Raw genomic sequence first — 20,208 nt, forward strand, 5'->3', positions numbered from 1 at the left:
CCAGAGCGAGAGATCCAGCACACTTTCCCTTCCAGTTATCAGTCCTCAGGTAGCAAACAAGGCTATTGGCAGAATGAGTCCGCACAACAAACCTAAGATAAGTGCATCATTCTCTCCTTCCATGACGTGCCTGAGATCCTGTTATGCTCAAGTTTCTGGTCCCCAAATGAATTCACAGAGCCGGATTTCCAATGCAAATTACATGAGGTTTTTTTTTTTTTAATAATATTCAAACTCGAGTTTGGGCTACACTTTCACCAATGCAATGGGTGAGGGAAGAGCAGCTCCCCAAACCCTGGGAAGGGGCAAACTTTTAAAGGGGAAACACCGTCATCAGGGGAGTTCACGTCTTGGGATTGGGTGAGGAGTACATAGGATAAAGTAGCTTCTCAACCCATTGGTCAGTTTTTGGGCACAAGGACCTAACAAAGAGCCACAAATTACTGACAAAGTATCTTCAAGGACAGGATGCCTCCCAAGAACATCTAGACCTTGTTCAATTTTATGGCCCCCTCTCCCTGTCTTCTTAATTGGCCATTTTTAGGGTATCTGTTCAAATTTCTACTATGGCAGCACATTTCTGAAGATGAGATCCCCCCCCCCCCAGATCATTATATATCTTAAGATGAAGCTCTCTCTTTAAAATGGAGTTTGCAACCCACCTATCCTCCTGCAACCTCAGTGGAACTCTGAAACACAACAGAGGGGACCAAGAGGTGAGTGACCAGCCACACAGCAAGACACCCCACTCTCTAGGACCTCCATAGTGGGGCAAAATCCCGGCCCCTCCCCCAACTGTCTCCATTTCTCTAGCCAATCAGCAGGAGTTTCCTGCAGGTAGAGGCTGCCCCAATACCCACTCTCAACCACTGGACCCCCGCAAATTAGAAGCCACATCGGGACCCCAAACTCACCTATTCCCCGGCAACCTCAGTGGAAATCTGAAGCACAGCTTGCTATAATACTGAGAGGACCAAGAGGTGAGTGACCAGCAATGGGTCACTAGGCCCTCCATAGTGGGGCAAAACCCCAGGCCCTCCCGGAACTGCATCAGCTTATCCAGCCTGCAGGAGAGTTTCCTGCTGAGAGGACCAAGAGAGAGGACAAAGAGAGGAACTGTAAAGCACAAGCTGTGACAGCTCAGAGTGCACCAAGAGAGCAAGACCAAGAGAAAGAAGACCAAGATAGCAGACTAAGAGACCTCAGACACAGACATTGACAATACAGAGCAGACCAAGAAGAATTCACAAAGTCGCGTCAATCACTTTCATAAAGTCAATTTTTTCTACTTCTTCTTGATTAAGGTGTTCCTGTCCTCCTGTTGTGAGGTCGCTGGTTTCTGGTGGTTTCACGTTGCTTTTCAGATTGTTGAGTGAATTCTTGCATTGGCGCCTGCCCATCTCTTCCTCCAAATGCTCCCCTATGGATCTTCTTTAACAGGATCAAGTCTCCTTGCCTACTGATGTACCTTCCCAGTGATGGCTCTCCCCAAAGCTGGCTCTCCTGGCGCCAAGATCAGGTCTCTGTGCTGCTTGGGTAGCTCGTAAACAAAGCGCCTACCTTGCTTGGTGCAGGCAGGCTATTGAATCAAAGGAACTCCTGCCCACCTGGTTGCCCTGAGGATTCGGACCCAGCACCCAGACAGGCTGAGCTGGGTGATGTTATGTGCCCAAAGAGGGCAGAGGGTTCTGGATGCAAGCTGGGTGGGATAGGAAGAAAGAGGCAGTATGCAGGGAGTAGAGGCCCTGCAGAGAGCCCAGGAAGGATAGGGGGTTGAGGAACTTCTGAGTTCCCTGTCCCGGGCTGATGCCCTAGACATAATATTTAAATCGGTCATGAAAATTAACAAATGATGGGGTCCTCATGGGAGGCAGAACACAGACAACGTAGACTGACAGCCTACCACGTCTTCACCATTTTTCCATAATGAAACAAAGAAAATGAAGGCTTTTGCCCAGCTTACTTCCCCTTTTATGTACATTTTAGGACCCCCACCCAGGAAGCAGCGGCAGGGTCTTCACACGTTAATTAACCTAACCAAGATCGTTGCCCACAAGCTTGCCCAGGTGTTTCTAGGTGGAATCCAGCTAGCAACTATGGCTGACTATCACACCATGTCAAAACAGAGGTGAGAGATAAGTCTTCTGCAAACCAAATAACAGTAATATACATACATATATATACATATATATGCATGTATGTATGTGTGTGTTATTAACATCTCAGACTTTGAACCTCCACAACTTTAAAATAATAATAATAATAATAATAATAATAATAATAATAATAATAATAATAAATTTGTGTTGTTTGCGCTCCATGGCAAAGTGCTCACCGAGAGCATAAAAACACAGCCTGTGAGTGGATAAAGACTCAGGGAGCGTGAAACCATGATGCCAAGGCTGCTTGAGTTTTATTTAATTGATAGCCTAGGAAAGTTAAGAGACAGGAGAATATATTCACAATATCTGAAGCCAGAGATTAGTAACTAAAATCTACCTGCCAGGAGACCAAGAAAACCAGTCGACTGACAAGAAAATAAGGCAAAAACAAACACAGAAATGACTATCCATAACTAAAGTTCAGTTGTCTGGCATGTGTATGAATAAAAGTCCAACACTATTATCATCAACAACAAAAACCTGAGGGTCTCAATATCAATGGAATTCCATGCCATTCATTAAAATGGTAAATTTAGAATATTAGACAATAAATGCTGGAAAAGTATAAATGGCAGAAACTGATAGGTCCCAACAGAGACAAAATAAACTAGTCCAGGGGTTCTAGGAAGCAATATAGCAGTGTTGGGGAAATTAATTTTGAGAATGTCCTATGATCTAGAAGTTGACTTCTGGTATATATAGAATTGTTATAATTTAATAATAACAATAATAATAAAGAAGGAGGAGAAGAAGAAGCATGTGCCTAGGCCTAAAGAGATATCTTCAGGGTAAGAGTGCACTTCCATGAGGGTGGGAATTCAGATCCCAGCACCACATAAAAGTCAGTGTACAGACCCACAATCCTAGCTTTGGGGGAGAGGACACAGGAGAACCTCTGGGACTGAACTGACCATAGCCAAGGATCTCCAGGCTCAGTGAGACTCTGTCTAAGGGGAAAAAGGCAGAGTGACAAAGGACACCACAGCTGCCTCTGGCTTCTCTACACCAGTGCCTCTGTTCCCAGAGTCAACGGTGCTGATGCAGGAGCTGATGCAGGAAATGGGCATCTCATTATACTGTCCACGGATGGGTATGCTTCTCAGGTCTTTCATTCACCGACACTCATCTTTCAGACTTCCTTCCTCCTTGCGTTACTCTCATCTTTCTGTCCACGGTCATCTGTTCATGCATCGTCTTCTTCCTGAGTTGTTTCTTTTGTAGGCTGTTAGCTTGTTTCAATGTCGCTCATGTAGCGTGCGATGGGATATCACGACGGAGCTTGCCCTAATCACTGAAAGAAGGGCTGATAAAAAAGCCTCAATCTCCTTTCCTTTCCTCTCTTAGACATTTTCCTCCAAGTCTCCATAGTCCAGCTTAATATTCACTAACTCTCTACGAATGTGCTGAGGGAACTGAGTTTTCTGGGAGATCAAGTTAGAAGAAAAAATTCTGGAACGTTTAAGTTAGTCTAAGGCAGAGTTTGGGGGTGGGGGCACTTCACAGCAAAGAACCAGAGACCACATGAGAAAAGAAAGAGGTTCCGAACAGTGGGGGGTATGAGGCCCACTAATCAAGACAGACAGGAAAGAAATGACAATTTATAACTTTTTATTATATCCCCCCTCGTGTTGGGGGTGCTTGTGTGTGGGTGTTCATTGAGGCCAGAAGAGGGCATTGAATCTTCGGGAGTTCTGTTGATTGTAGGCAGTCCAGTATTGGTGCTGGGGACCAAACTCTGGTGCTCAAGAGTTGCAAGAGCCCTTGAACCCCGGGCATATGTCACGCCAGGGACAGATATTTGAACTTGACTCCCACATTCTTTGAACAGAGGGGGCACAATGCATCCAATAAAAACTTTTCAAACAACCACAGTGTTAAGGCTGGAGATGGCTCTCCATTCTTTGTGCTTATTTTTTAAAGGCTTCAAAATAGCATTAGAGTCTAATTTAGGCTAAGGAGCAGACGAAATTTCCTAAGAGCAGAAATTTGAGTTTTTGCATAAATTTCCTGATGTTTTGTCACCTGTCACTTGGTGCCTTGTCCCCAGCCTCCACAGTGCCTCGAAGAAAAAGTGTCCCCAAAGTATTTAACTCAGCCTGTTTTGCAGTGATAGTGCAGGTTGCATGTTGCTGTTTCCTCCATGGTCACTTCTGGGTCTCCTTTTAATTGGCGGAATTAAAAGGTCAGAAGGTGTCTGCAGAGGGAGGGTGTTTCGATTTGAAAGCAATCCTTTCCTCCTGCAGGTAAACGGGGCTTCGAACTCCTAGGATCTAAAACTGAATTTGCTTTCTTTAACAGCGTGTTTATACGTGAACGTAGGAAACGTGGGGGCCCCATCACCTCTTCCACGCGGGGGAAAAAGCGGCAGAGAGCACGCTGTGTCTTTAAGACGCTGAAGTCGGGAGGCGGGCCTCCGCCTCAGCGTGCATGCTGATTGGCCAGGCCTACAGGAAGTGGGCGGTGAACGCTCCGAGTCTGTTATTGTCGGCGCTGCGCGGGTGGCGAGGACCGCAGAAGAGAAGCGCCGGCCACATCGTCTGCTGTGCCCCCCACTCGTGGGCGTGGGACGTGGGTGGAAAACGGGCCCCCTTCTTCCCGCGGGGCTGAGAGCCGCGGCCGCCGCCGTCCCGCGTGCGTGCCGCGCCGCCGTGGGCCGGGGTCCGCCCGCGGGGAAGGGGCTGCCGGCGTGCCCGCCGTCGCGATCGCGTCCCCGCGCCGAGCCCCGGCTCCACTCGAGATCTCTCTTCCCCCTCTTCTGCAGGTTCGCCAGCGGCGTCATGGCTCAGAGGGCCTTTCCGAATCCTTATGCCGATTACAACAAGTCCCTGGCCGAAGGCTACTTCGATTCCACCGGGAGGGTGAGTTGAGGCTTGCCTGCCTCGCCGTCCACCCCTTCCCCACGCCAGGGGCTCTAAGGACCTCACTCCCGCCTGGGAGATGGGGGCGCTCAGCCATCCCCTGCCCGGGATGCGCGATCCGAGCAGGCTTACATAAGGATCTAAGTCAGGATGTACTGGGTAGGGGATAAAAACCGATGTCAACCTCATTAACAGTGGAAGAAATAGCCTCAGGTATTTCTTTTATGGGAATGTCGTTTATAAAGATTGTCCGCGAAGTTCCCTCCCTAAGTGGCGCTAAGGGAGGCGAGGGACCTGGTTGTATTTCTTCCCCCGTGCCATGTTATTCCTTAGTGAATGTGCGCAAGTCTGGACGGAATAGTTCGAGTAAATGGGCCTGTCGGGAGGATGTCCATAAAGGGAGGGTGCTGAGAGAAATGTCACCGCACCGACAGGCCTGAAATCTTTTGTAATTTTACGTTTTTTTCGAAGCTATCTTTAAAGCCGAGAGTGGGGAGCCAAACTTTAGAAAGATCATTCGTACTTAACACTGCTTTGAGCATCACGAGGCTCTTGGAGAAGAGAGCCTGGGGTGCGGCACCAGGGGCTTGTTTCCTCCTGCCTTTCTGGCGATTGGAATATTGGAAGGAATACCTAGTTTTGGCAAGTCCCAGAGAGGGGGCTGAAGAGTGTGCGCTCGCTGTGTAGCCCAGGCTGGCCTTGAAATCACTGACCTCCCACCTCAGCCTCACAAGTACTAGGATTAAAAGCGAATGCTGCTGTATTCAGTGGCCATGGATTTTTAAAAATTTTACCAGCTTATTTCTTTGAAACTTGTCAACGCTGCAAAGATACATTGTCAGGTGTTGTTATGTAGCTGATTGGGGTTCACACCTGTCTGGTTTACGAGGCTCTATCTCCTCACCACTGAAAACACCTCAGTCAGCCATTCCATAGGAGGGGCAGACATTGGAGATGCGGTGTGGGAGGGTGCTAACGGGTGTGTGGAGCTGGGGTCCCTTATTTGAGGACTGGATTGGCCTGCTGGGACAAAATTGTGTGTACTCCTCTGTCACCCTGGGCCTGTGTTCTGCCTTCTTTGCTAAGGTGTGAGTTAGTCCAGTCTGGTTGGAGGAAGACGTGCTGCTTCATGTAGACTTGGTAGAGGGAGCATTCTAGTAATGGAACTCCACTCCTAGGCCTTAGGCTGCTCATAAATCTGCTCTTACTCATTTAATTTGTGTGGGTTTGAGTAGCTCTATATGTCAATATCTTGTATACATTATACGACCTCTATTCGTGAATTTTTTGGTTTTGTTTTACTTTTTTTTTTTGCTTCAAAAGAATGTATCTAGTTGTGTGTGTGTGTGTGTGTGTGTGTGTGTGTGTGATGGGCAGGCTTATCCATGCTACAGCCATGTAAAGATGGGAAGAGTCAGCTCTTACCTTCCACCTTGTTGAGGCATGGTCTACTATTTCTGCTGCTGAGCAGTGTATTTCAGGCTAGCTGAAACACAGGCCTCTGGGTGTCTCTTGTCCCTGCGCCCCGTTTTGCTGTAGGCATACTGGGGTTAAGGTGTGGGTTGCTACATTCAGCTTTTCACGCTGAGATCAAATGCTGATTAGTCAAGCTTCCATAGCTAATGCTTTGGGTGCGCTGAAACATCTTGGCCCATTTTCTTTAGATTTTTGAACTGCTAAGCTAAAACTTACTTTGTAGCCCGAACTGGCTGGTCTTTAACTCAAAATGATCCTCCTGCCTCAGATTCCTGGGTTCTAGTATCATAGGTGTGAGCCACCACTTCAACTCTCAACACTAACATCGTTCTTTTGTTTCTTAAAGTGTCTCATTATGTAGCACTGGCTGCCCCAGAACTTACTGTGAAGTCTAGGATGGCCTCACACTCAGCCAGGTCCATCTACCATTGCCTCCTAAGTAGTAGGATTAAAGAGATGTGTCGCAAAAGACAAATCCAACTCCAACCCCGAATAGCAAGGTGACATAAGTAGAATATAGTCTGGGAATCTTACAAAGAAAGCGGCATTCTTTTTTTAAAAAAAAAAAAAAAAAAAAAAAACTCTTTCATGTTGACTCCGAAAGGGCAAACCCAGAGCCCTTGCTGCCTGCTGTTTACACGGCGTTGGGGGAGGAGCTTCCTGTCATCTGCCCGGACCCTTCACATTTGCAGTTTCTGTGATGGGTTTTGGCCACAGTCAGTATCTTCAGGCAGGTCACCTCCTTAACTGTGTGTGTGCGCCTACGAGAAAATGACTCCTGTCCCGGGGCCACCGTGTTCTCACTATGGCCTCCTACTTTCGGGCCGGCCAGGACCATGAATTATACATAGTCTGTGTGCGGAAGATGGCTGTGGTCACATCGAGTTACCCCTCGGCCTCTGTGAGACTTACAGACCTTTTTATATTAACATTAAAGTCCATTATACCTTACTGAATGTGTTTCAAGTCTTGTTGAAGTGCTAACCTTTTGCCAAAGTGTGTGTTCATCTGTGTGCAGGGAGGCATGCATGTGTCAGGGTTAGAGAATAATGTCTGTTGCTCCCTGTGAGCTGTTTTTTTGTTTTGTTTTGTTTTGTTCGTTGTTGTTTGTTTTTTGAGATAGGGCCTCTCTGGCGTGGAGCTTGCCAGGTAGGCCATGACTGGTTGTCCAGTGAGCCCCAGGAATCAGCCTGTTTCTTCCTCCCCAGCTCTGAGATTATAAGCACATACCAGCATGTCCTGCTATAAGCATGTGCCATCATGCCCAGCTGTCAGTACATGACAGCATGTTCCACTATAAACACGCAACAGCATGCCCCGCTATAAGCACGTGCCAGCATGCCTCACTCTTATGTATACTGGTTCTAGAGGTCAAATTCAGGCTTTCATGCTTGTTAAGCAAGCACTTTTCTATCAGAGCCTTTCCCGAATCCAAGATGCAAGATGTTCTTTTTTGAAGTGAGCTTGTAAGGGCCTTGATGTGGCTTTGCTGAGAAGCGCTTGCAGGCAAGGTCAGGACGCAAACAGAAGAGACCTGACTCCTGCACTTGTCCTCCCGCCCACCCATGTGCTTGTCATGTGTGTGCATGAGCAGGACACACACCCAGACTCAATAATAAAATGGAGACTTTGGTGGTGCCTGGTGTAGGTTTGATATTACAACCTCTCTATGATGAAGCATGTTTCTCCACGTGTAGTGTTCCTCAGCCCTGTTTTAAATCTTACTGGTTTTGTGGAAACCCAATATGAAGTCATTACAAGTTCCTAACTAGTTGATACATTGAAATGACTTTTTAAGGCACTCGGTCATTGGCGTCTACAGTACTTTGAAAATGCTTTCCAGGTCCTTCATAAAGAATATGCCTTTGCAAGAGGGCAGAAGAGAGGCTCCACAATTAAGAGTACTTGTTGTTCTTCATAGGACCTGAGTTCTATTTCCAGCACCCACATGGCAGCTTACAACTGTCTGTAACTCCAGTTCCAGGGGACCAGACACCGTCTTTGGCCTCCCAAGGCACCAGACACACACACTGCACAAACTATCACAAACCCATACATATATAATAATAATAAATCTGATAAAATTAAAAAGAGCGTGCCGTTAGGAATATGACTTGTGAACCTCACATGGTGTCACTAACCCCAGGACCCCAGCATTAGAGTACACCCTTGGCACAGTGGGTGGCCTGCAAGAAACCATGGGGCAGGTGTGTCCCCCCAACTCCAGGAACGTAGCTGCTGTATAAAGAAGCCAGGAGCTGAGCAAGGGCAGTCAGCCAGTAACAGGTGAGGAGGGACACAGCCAAGCCTCTTCTGGTCACACTCCATGCTGGGCAAGGACCTCATACCTTGACATTTGTCCTTGCAGTTTCTGATAATCACTGACGTGTTTTGCTTTTTAAATGCTGCAGCTTTATCCATCCTTAAAAGTAATAGAAACAAGTAGAATATTTCCTAAGGGGACTAACATTGTCACAGCTAGAATTCAGTAGCTGAGATTTAATGGATGTCTATGTCTTGTGTTAAGAACACGGCTTTTACCTGCTACAATGAAACACACCTTTAATCTTCTGAGCACTCAGGAGGCAGTGGAAAGGGGATCTCTGAGCTCAAAGCTAGCCTGATCTTTTCTTTTGACACAGGGTCTGACTGTAAAGCCTAGGCTATCCTCAAAGTAGCTGACCTTCTGCATCAGTCTCCCAAATGCTGGGCTTGCAGACATTCACTGCCCTAACCTGGCTCATGGTAACTTTTAAACATACTGGTTTTAATAGTATGTGCCCCCTATGTGGTTTCTGGAAAACCTAAACCTATAGGGCTGCTTTAAGTTTTACATGATAATATTTTATTTCCATAAATAGAAAATGTCATCATGAAGGTACCATTAACTCTGTTAATGTGATTGATTTCTACTCTTTTTAAAAATGTTGTTCTTTAATTTCTACAGCTGACTCCCGAGTTCTCACAGCGCTTAACCAACAAGATCCGTGAGCTCCTTCAGCAAATGGAAAGAGGCCTAAAGTCAGCAGATCCTCGGGATGGCACTGGCTACACCGGCTGGGCAGGTATAGAGCGCTGACTAAGCCAGCATGTACACTGGTGAGAGCCAAAGCAGGCCCTGCCCTCAGCAGTTAGGTGTGGGCACAGCCTGCAGGCCCTCCTGTGTGTGCGTCCTGGGGGTACAGTGCTCCCCACCGCACAGTTACCTTTTGTGTGAGCATTCTTTAAGCGGTGGGGGGGGGCAAGCACACTGTGGGTATTCATGCCTGGCATTGGGATGTTTACTGTTCTTGTGAAGAGAAAAACTGGAAGTGAGAGAGAAAGCAAAGGAGAGCCAAGAGACCTTGGCTACCTCCCTGCTGCAGACAGGAGGGTACTCTCAGAATATTGAAGGACACAGTCTGGGGGGCACAGCATCTTCCATGCACTTTTAATAGTAGGGAGGCTCCATTTTGAGCATTAGGACTTTGGCTCTGGAAATGCAGGTTCCTGGGCTCCACAGCAGAGCATCTGAGTGATTGATAGCTGAAGCTAGGAATGTGCATTTTGCAAGCACATGTGGAAGCTGATGTGGACTGCTACCTAAAGCTGCTGTCTGAGAGACTGCCAGCAGCAAACTCACAAGATTCCGTGCAAGTGGGGATGACAGATGAAATATATAAATTAGAGGGAAGGAGACAGCATCTCATGTGTAACAGTCCTGGCTGTCCTGGAACTCACTGTGTAGAGAGACATAGTTCCAGGGCAGCTTACAAAAGAGGACTTAAATCCCTAAGTCCATTCCCATGGGCACATATCATTGTAAAGAACTTCGCTTAGGGGAGGGGAGAGATGGTCGCTGACTGGTTTCTGGTTTGAATGACAAGCTTGACTAGGTCAGGAGAAGCCATCCATCAAACACCCTGAATCTCCACGGTTAGTTCAGACACTCAAAATCACACTTCCTTGACTAGGTCAGGAGAAGCCATCCATCAAACACCCTGAATTTCCAGGGTTAGTTGAGATGCTCAAAGTCACACTTCCTTGACAAGGTCAGGAGAAGCCGTCCATCAAACACCCTGAATTTCCAGGGTTAGTTCAGACACTCAAAATCACACTTCCTTGACAAGGTCAGGAGAAGCCGTCCATCAAACACCCAAATTTCCAGGGTTAGTTGAGACGCTAGAAGTCACACTTCCTTCAGAGTTTTTTCTCCGAAGTGAAATGGGCCTGGTTTAAGATCTTTGGCTGTTTGTCACTGTCTTACTCTCAAGCAGCCCACTCTCCATGCTGACTCAGGGAAGCAGCTTCCATGGCAAGCGTCTGAGTCAGATTGGCACACTGAGCAGTGAGGATATCTTCAGCTGCTAGTGGGTTTCTGAGGAGGCATAAAATCTTGTAGATAAATTTGCTAATGGCTTTTGAGGCAAGGTTCCTAGTATCCCCTCATCGAACGCTGTTACAGTGCCATTATCCCGCATAAAATAAATCATCTCCAGCGTTCTGATACATAAAAGGCTGTCCTGTGCCGGAATTCAGTCTGAGTTGATTAAGTTAGAATGCCGATCTGACCACAGGAAATCGTCTAAGCCTTCTATAACCTTACAGTTTATGGGCTACTGTCTCGTGACAGCTAGTTTCTTCCTGAGCGCTGCATTGATGAACAACGTGGTACTGTGTGTCGCAGCAGTGACTACCTGATGGCATGCACCCTTGTATGTGACTTGTGTGTGCCCAGGTATTTTTCTAAAAATGATGTTTTTTAAAAAACAAGGTACTTCATTTTGGCTTTGCTCAGCAAGAAATTTGCAACTTAGGACCTTATAAACACTACCTTATTGCTGCTTGTTTTGCTAAGTTATCCACAAATTTCTTTACCACTGACTTTTATTGAACATCTGTTGTCAGTGGACAGGGAAAGTTCTTAAAAGTTGTCTTTATGTTACAGTGTTGTTTATGTGGGTCAAGAGTGATTATAATTAATTAGAACTTTAAGTTACTATCTTACTCTCTAGTGGAAATATGGCCGGTACCCAGTTCTGATTCAGGTGGAGTGGGGATTTGGAATGGATTAGATTCATCAGTTTAAACACTGTGTTTCTGTTTGTCCCGTGGAGAGGTCATGAGGGAAGTTGAAGGCTGAGACAGTAGCCTAGGGTGTTAACAGGCCTTGTTCCTCTGCTGCTTTGTCAGTCCTCAGCCACTAGGTCCACCTCTTGGTCACCATGGCTGCTCACAGCCACATGGTACTTCAGCTTCTCTGGCTGCTACAAGGAAAGGGAGGAAAAGGAAAATGCATTCCCTTCCCTTAAAAAGATTTCCTGGCTACTCTGCTCAGGGCTCAAATCCTGTGCAGTGTTTGTAGGTTGGTGCACACGTCTCGGGATCACTGCTGTTACAAAGAAGGTGTGGCTCCTGTGGTCTGCTAGCTGGATTTCCTTAGAGAAGATAAAAGATAGGCAGAGTATCTTAGAACAAAACTGTCTTAGTTATGTGTCATATAGCCAGTCGGACCTGGTCCTACCTTTTATTTTTCCATCTGCAAATTCTCTCTAAGGTCTGTCTACTTTGGTCAGGAATTTTGTAAGAGTGAATGTACGTATGTCTCAAAATATTTTTAAATCAGGTACGCAATATTTTTCCCCTCTTCATTTACAAAGGAACTCAAAACAATTTTCTTCTTTTGGAAAAAAAGTCTTCATTCCACTTGTAGTTTTTTTTTTTTTTTTTACATTTATTTATTATGTATACAATAGTCTTTCTGTGTGTATGCCTGAAGGCCAGAAGAGGGCACAAGACCCCATTACAAATGGTTGTGAGCCACCATGTGGTTGCTGGGAATTGAACTCAGGACCTTTGGAAGAGCAGGCAGTGCTCTTAACCTCTGAGCCATCTCTCCAGCCCATGTTTTTTCCATAAAGTGTTTTTTCCATAAAGCCTATTATAGAGAAATATTTCAGAGTGTGAAGTCCTAAGTACTGCTTAGTTCTCAGTGAAACTTGAGACTTAAAAAAAGAAGGACGTGGTACTTCAGCTTTCTGCCAGGACACCTCTGTGTGATGCATGCTTTGGAAGATAACCATTATAATTAATTACGAGCTTTCCATCTGATCCTGCCTAATAGTGCCGTCTGATAGTCAATGCTGGCTCGCCCAAGAGTAAACTTTGGAGTATCCACATGTGTACAAAATAAGTTATTAGTAGGAGTTACTGTGTCCTTGGTTAAACAAAACTTGAAGTAAATAAGGGGCTGGCTAGATGGCTCAGGGTAAAGGGCGTCTTCCCAAGCGTGGGGACTGGAGTTCCCCGGCTCCCAGTATAAACCGAGAGAGCATAGCGGCCTGCTGGTAATCATCCCAAACCCAGCACTCTCTTGTAATTCTAGCACTTGGAAGGTAGAGATGGTATTCTTAGGCACAGTGACTAGCTAGACTACCCAAACCTACCAGCTGTAGGTTTAGCAAGAAACCCTCTCTCAGCAAATAAGCCTCACACCCCTGGCATTTATTCTTCTACACTTGTGGTAGAGAAGCAAAATTCCATGACCCTGGGGGAAAAGAGTAAAAGTCAGAGCACTGCTACTAGTGTCAGTCACTGTGACATTCACATGACGGGAGTGAGAAAGTGCACAACCATCAGTGCCCAGTGGGGAGGGCAGATCCCATCCCATCCTTTAATCCTCTGCTCTGCCTGTGTGTATCTCCAGTGTGGAGTCCATAGAGGGCCTCCATGTCAGAGCTGAAAAATGGAAGCAGAGCAAGGCAAAGTTCTTGGGTTACAGAACCAGCAGGCGACTTCATGAGTCATGTCCTCTGCCTTTTGAGTGAGTCTGTGCACATGTTTCCTACCAGCTACTACATTTGTATTCATTGTGTGCATTTGTAAGGGGAGATTCTTTCCTTCTTCTTCTTCTTCTTCTTCTTCTTCTTCTTCTTCTTCTTCTTCTTCTTCTTCTCCTTCTCCTTCTCCTTCTCCTTCTCCTTCTTCTTCTTCTTCGTCATTTTTATTTTTTTAATTTTTCTTTTGAGACAGGGTTTCTCTGTAACTTTGGAGCCTGTCCTGGTACTTGCTCTGCAGGCTGGTCTTGAACTCACAGATATCCGTCTGCCTCTGCCTCCCGAGTCCTGGGATTAAAGGCGTGTGCCAACATTGCCCAGTGAGATTTTCCTAAGATGTCTGAGACAGAATAGTTTGAGCCATGACAACCTGATACCTGTACTGTACAATATTTGAGAATTGCTTATGACCAATCAGAGTTCAGTATTTTATTTTTAGAAAATATGAAAATAATTTGAGAAACAAGCCTTGTTACCAAGGCAGCAGAGGGAAGGGTAATTACTATTAAGCATGCAAGTACATAACTGATGATTAGACATAAAGTAAATCCTGGAAGTTGTTTCTTCTCAGCCTTTGCAGCAAAAAATTCTGTAGTCTCTGGCATTCTTTTGTATAAATGTGTTTTCCTATTTCTAGACCCTACGGGTACACTTACTTAGTGTAGATTCAGAATAAAACATTAATTGATCCAAAGAAGATTCTTCTCATTATGGCTTGTATTTGGAAATGGTTGTTGGAATCTTCTCAAGTGAGTGCTCACCCATCTGAAGTCAGGTGGCCGCTGCTAAGAAGCGGTGTTTCAAGGGAACAGCCTCAGTTGTTCCACCGGGCCCCCTTTATAAAGTATTACACTGAAGGCTAGTGCACAGTGATTGAGGTCAGCAGGTGTGTGTACAGTCACCGTCCCCTCCCAGCACACCGACTGTTTGGGAAGCATGTAGGTTACTTAGATACAGAAAACAACAGGAGGAGAACCATAGCCAGCTGCTGGCTCTGTGATGGGCCCAGCGATGTGTAGGACACCGCAGAGGACATAGCACTACAATACATGTCTCTGGGCTGAGCTGCCGTTTGTTCCAGGGAAGACTGTAGATCTTAGAAGTCACAAAAGACTAGTAGAGTGTTACTGTTATGAAGGGTTAATGGACAGGGACAAGTCTCTGTTAAAAGTAGGCATTGACTAGGAAACCCTATTTCTCTGACAGATGCAGCAGAGAGTTAAGTAAACCCAAGGGAGGGCTGATTTCACTGATGTCTTTTAGGAAACATGGCAAAAAGTGCCAGCCTTCATGAGAAGTCACTTTTCCCCACTCTTTACTGTGGTGATTCCTCAGAGAAATAGTGATCAACTTACACTTTAAAGGAGAAAAGCCATTTGCACAGAGGACTCGAGGGGCTTCAGCTCTGAAAGCCATGGGCTAAGCTCCTGTTAGCCAGCTCAGCCAGTTAATGAGGCTGCAGTTGGCATGTATGTCCTCTTCTCAAGCATTAGATAACGTTTAACTACGAAGAGCTGCAGCGCGATCCCTAGAGTAAGATTAACTTGGGCTCTAAACGCAGGTCATTAGTATTTCAAGATGCCGTTCCTCTGATCTGCCAAGTGCAGAGCTGTTAGCTGCCACATTAGCATGTGGCTCTCAGTTACCGCTGACACGAGATTTACTTGAAAGAACTCATTCTGGCCAGTTGTCTTCTCTTTGCAAATTGATCTCTCTTTATTAGACACTTCGTACCAGAGCCAGCAATTCAGCGTCTGAGCCCTAAGCGGATGTCCCTTCACCTTCATGAGAAGTGCCCATCTCTAAGCCAGTGAGTGCCATTGGTTATGGGTGGGCACTGGGTTCACTAGAGCCCTTCCCACCAAGCACTGGCTAGGTAACTGTGCCAGGCGCATGGTCTGTTGCCTTTCCGAGTTACACATCGAAGTTTATGATGCTGATGCCATTGTACTGCAGGTTATGTTACTAAGGCACACATTGGAAACGAGTGTAGGGTTAGATGTCCAGAGGGCGCTAAAGTGGAGCACAGAGAGCGGGGACAGGGTTCATAAGCAAATCAGAGTGCATGGTAGACAGGGAACTGAGGAGATGGCTCAGTTGGATGGAAAAAGTGCTTGCCATACAAGGATGGGAAGCAGAGTTCAGATTCCTAGTGCTCACGTAAATTCTAGGTTGGTGTGACAGCCGCCTGTAATTCTAGCATTCTCAGTGTGGGCACAGATTCCCAGAGCAGTCTGGGAAACTCATCTTATGGGTTCAGTTAAGAGGCTCTGACTCAGTGAATAAGGTAGAGAGTAGTTCTCTGACCTCAGCCTTGAGCCTACACATGTGTACACACACACACACACACACACACACACACACACAGGGGGGTGGGGGGCTGGTAGATAGGAAATCAGGCTGACGTAAGCAATGACCATTGCAGACAACACTGAAAAGGCTGCAGCTGGGCCTGCCATTCGCATTGCAGGGAACTCCACTCAGCATAGCGCCGTGCCCATAGTCAGTGTTTATTAAAAATGCCTGTAGGGAGTGCAGCTCCAGCAACACTCTCTGCCACTGTGTAACCCAAACTGACTACTTGAACTAGGTGCAAGGGAGAAAGAGTGAAAATTCAGTTCTGCTCGTATCTCTTAGAATGTGTTTCAGTTCATCACAGCCCCAGGGTCGGGTCAAGTTGAGACAAGAATTCAGGAATTAGCTGACAAGTTTTACCATGTCTGCTCTGCTGATCACTGAGACCTTGGCTTCTCTCACCCTTGGCCTGAACTTCCCCCCAGACTCACAGAGCACCTGATAGTCCTAGGTTAGCATGCTTGCCTGGTGAACAGGAGGTGAACAGATGAGGCCAGAGGACTCGAGAAGGCTCGTGCAAGGCCAGGTGGCTTCTGTATAGAACAGTTCTCTGCCCTCAGAGGTCAGAACGGGAGGAGTGATGCTGAAATGTGGGAGGAGGGAGACCGTACCTCCTCTGCACTCTGTCCTTCAGGTGAGAGGTCAGCCATAGGCTACAGTGACTCCACATCCTGTGAGGTCACTACCTAATGGGACTGGACACGAGGCGGTGGATGCCAGGACGAAGCTGTTCTGTAGAGATGCTGCTGCTGTGTCCATTTTCAGAAGAGTACTGAGGCATAGTAAACGGGCTGCGTTTCACAGCGAGGACGGGAGAGCCCGTGTTCTTAGCACTTTAGCTTACTTGCTCCTCACCTGTCACGCCAGTCTGATGAAAGGCTAGCAGTGCTTCTGTATCTGACCTTTGTGATGCAGAGCGCTGCTGGACCCTGGAAGGAAGGATGTGTAATGTTTCCTTTGTTCTTCAATCCTGTAAGGCAGCTGTGGGAGTAGCTAAGAGGAGAAAAGACCTTGTGTGAAGGGCCCATTTGACCTGCTCACTACTCTGTTTGGGGTAATAGTAAGTGAAAGGTGCAGAACCATGCCTGTTTTCTTCCCGGATGGCCTGTGTGAAAAACTGGGGAATTTATGCAGCCAAGAGTGCACAGTGGGCAACCCTGGTCTCACAACTGAGCAGATCCCACGGGGCTCTCTACTGACACCCAGGTTTATGGGTACAGCTGTGCACACTAAAGTCAACAGAAAGAAACTGCTGCCCTGACGGCAGCTAATTTTGTTGGTGAAGCCTGTGTGCACGCCCAGTCATTGACACAGAAGTTCAGTGGGAACAGTTCTGAAATCATAGTAGAAAGCACCAACTTGATACACAAAGCCAAGTGGTTATGGGTAATGGGAGTTCATTGGGGTTCTCACTTATGTTACCCAAATCTGAAAGGAAGAAGACATAGCGATTGATGGTGGACTTCAACGTTTCAGTGAACACCTTCAGTTAGTTTGGAATTCTCCCTTGCCTCTCCTTCAGTAGTTACCTGACCTTTCAAACTCCTGAGTGCTAGCCGACCGCTCCCTAAAGATCTGCACTTTTAGCCACACATTCCTGCCATAACTGCCTGTATCTTTCAGAGCCCCTGGCCTGAAGGGAACTGACATACCCTGGCAAAGGTACCGCTGCCGACTGGTTGTTGAATAAATGAAAACTTTTAAGAGGTAATCTCTAGCATTACAGAGCCATGTTTGGGAGACTCGTGTGTCTGGAGATTTTATCATTTCTGTATACATCTGAGATACACTAAGGTCTTAAGTGGTCAAGAGAATAGAACTAATGATCCCTCAGAAACGCAAAGGCTTAGTGTTAGTTATTTCCCAGCAGCTGGCTGTCCTTACAGCACTGCTGAGGGTCAGTAGCTGAGGCCCTCCCCTCACCCCCAGAGTGGCAGCTCTGGGAAGAAACAGCAGAGTAGCCAGCATTGATGCCTCATATAGCAGTCTTTTTTGACCTCACAGGGTATTCTTTTTTCTTCTTCATTATAGTAATTATAGAAACAGTAATTAATTATAAAAAATTATAGAATTGCTAGTGGGCACTCATTGGCTCCTGGACTGACAGCTGGGGAACCTGCATAGGAACAAACTAGGCCCTCTGAATGTGGGTGACAGTTGAGTGGCGTGGGCAGTGGGGCCACTGACAGTGGAACCAATATTTATCCCGAGTGCATGAACTGGCTTGTGGAGCCCATTCCCCAGGCAGGGAAACCTTGCTCATCCTAAATACAGGGGGAGGGCCTTGGTCCCGCCTCAGGTGACAGACTTTGTTGACTCCCCTTGGGAGGCCTCACCTTCTGATAGCTGGGTGGAGTGAGTGGAAGGTGGGAGAGCAAAGGAAGAAGAGGAGGAAGAGAAAACTGGGATTGGTATGTAAAGTAAAAAAGATAATTTTAAAAAAAAATTAAAAATTATATAAAAAAGGAAAATTCATTATGAACATTTCAAGGCCACATTTACAGGGTGAGTCTGAGGTGGCTCTAGCTTCCTCAGTCCCTGATGCCATGGCACACTTAGCCCTGCTCGTTAGAGTAGTCGCGTTAGACCAGTTTGCTTCAGTGGAAATGGTAGTGTGGTGTCACCACGGCAGCTGCTGACCCAGTGAATGTGGCGGAGTGACTAGAAGCGTGTTTCCTGTTTAATGGGCTAAAGTGTCTATGGTTAGAGCAGAGGCTGGCTCCATCTGCTGCGGGACCCGAGCACTGATGTCACCTGCTTCAGTTCCTCATGGCCTCCAGACTACAGACTGGCAAGTCAGCTTGCTTTCCTTTGCTTTGCCCATTACCCTCCAGCTGCTCCTGACACACATTGAGAACCATCACTGCTTTCCAGTTACACGGATGATCCCCAGATCTTACTCTAGATTCTGACTGTAGATTTATAAACAAATGTTGTCTCACTAGATTTTGCTTTACCCACTTCTCTTAGATCATGCTCTCCTTTAAGGTGTCCACACTCTAGCTCTGTGTATGAGCAAAGCCGAAGCCTTAACTTGGACAGCTTAATGACACTAGTTTTCATGGAGTAGACCACACAAGACAGGAAATGAATAACTCTGAACCTAAATGCTAACATTAATGTTGGGCCAGTGATGCAGAGGTGCCGGGAGCAAAGGTTTGCTGCCGAGCCTTACACCTTGAGTTCCGTCCCTGGACCCATGCGGGGTAGCAGGAGAGAACCTACGCCCGCCAGTCATCCTCTGTCCTCCACATGTGTGTCATGGCACGCACAGCCTTGCAGACAAATAAAATGTGATGTTTAAAGGAAAATTTTAAAGATTTATTTTAAAGTTTAGTGTTCATGAGCATGTCAAAATTTACTCGGGTTCATGAGAAGGAGGCTTATATTTTTAAATAAAATACTTGTAAAGTAGAAAAAATAGATAGCACTTATTCTAACAACTAAGTATGTTCAAAACTTAAATTATAACTAAATATTTTCTGGACTAGTACAGAAACTTCAAAGATAGGAAAAGGAAGCCTATCTCTATCTCTCTGGTCTTTGCATCTGGTGTTGAGGTGTAAATTGAAGGATGCAGTTGATTATAAATGACCGCTGTCTCCTCTAAAGACCTTGCGTGTCGTGATAGATGCACACATTGACAGATGCAGCTCCATGCTGAGACTCTTGACAGTTGTGGTGTGTCTTAGTTAGGATCTCCAATGCTGCAGCGATAACACATGACCAGAAAGCAAGTTGGGGAGGAAACAGTTTATTAGGCTTACATTGCTGTTCATCAGTGAAGGAAGTCAGGACAGGAACTCAAACAGGCAGGATCCTGGAGGCAGGAGCTGATTCAGAGGCCATGGAGGAGGGCTGCTTACTGCCTTGCTTCCCATGACTTGCTCAGCCTACTTCCTTACAGAACCCAGGACCACTTGTCCAGGGTTGGCACTACCCACTGTGACCTGGGTCCTTCCCCATTGATCACTAAATAAAAAAATGCCTTACAGCTGCATCTCACTGAGGCATTTCTCAACTGAAGCTCCCCAAACCAGTCAGTACATGCTGTGATCATAGAGGTAGTTTTCCTCATGATGTTAAGTGTTTGAAGGTGTGTTTCTCCATGGACACAGTGGTAATCTTGCATGTGCGACCATGCTGGTGGTGCCCACGCGGGTATGGAACTAGGACGTTAGGGAGCCGTCGTGGAATCTGCTTGTCACTCATCCCCTGTGAAGTTGCTGCTTTTACTTCCCAGTCAGGTTCGTTCTCACTGCACATCTGTCTCACCCCTACTCATGTACCATCCTCCTAGCTACACTTGGATATCCTCTGTTCCACACCCTACTGGGCAGCTATAATGATTTGTTTTTTAAAATAACATTAAGCTGTTGTGTTTAAAATGATGCATTTCAAATTAAACAGTCATCACTGGGTAAACGTGAGATACAGCTTTGCTACCTCTCTAGCTTTGAAAAAGGACTCTGTTCTTTAGAACTAGTCTTACAAACTTGTGGCAGTACACTTAAATAATAGTGGCTTTAATAAGACAGACGT

General features: G+C 46.3%; 1 protein-coding gene across 3 annotated transcripts in view; it reads left to right on the forward strand.

The window, feature by feature from the left end:
* Positions 1–4,609: 4,609 nt before the first annotated feature.
* Lancl1 (LanC like glutathione S-transferase 1) overlaps positions 4,610–20,208 on the forward strand; it is a 37,976-nt gene continuing 22,377 nt past the window's right edge. Inside the window, exons 1-3 of one of the 3 annotated variants that reach the window (XM_050154240.1) lie at positions 4,610–4,730; positions 4,924–5,020; positions 9,444–9,561. In XM_050154240.1, coding sequence (XP_050010197.1) covers positions 4,940–5,020; positions 9,444–9,561 — 199 coding nt within the window. In that variant the 5' untranslated portion in view covers positions 4,610–4,730; positions 4,924–4,939. Of the gene's footprint in view, positions 5,021–9,443; positions 9,562–20,208 lie in introns of all 3 variants that reach the window. The other 2 variants (XM_050154239.1, XM_050154238.1) reach the window with 2 other exon arrangements.

Source organism: Alexandromys fortis, unplaced genomic scaffold, assembly GCF_014885135.2.
Source record: "Alexandromys fortis isolate MF-2015 unplaced genomic scaffold, M_Fortis_MF-2015_v1.1 scaffold_40, whole genome shotgun sequence".
In the NCBI taxonomy this organism is placed as follows: Eukaryota; Metazoa; Chordata; class Mammalia; order Rodentia; family Cricetidae; genus Alexandromys; species Alexandromys fortis.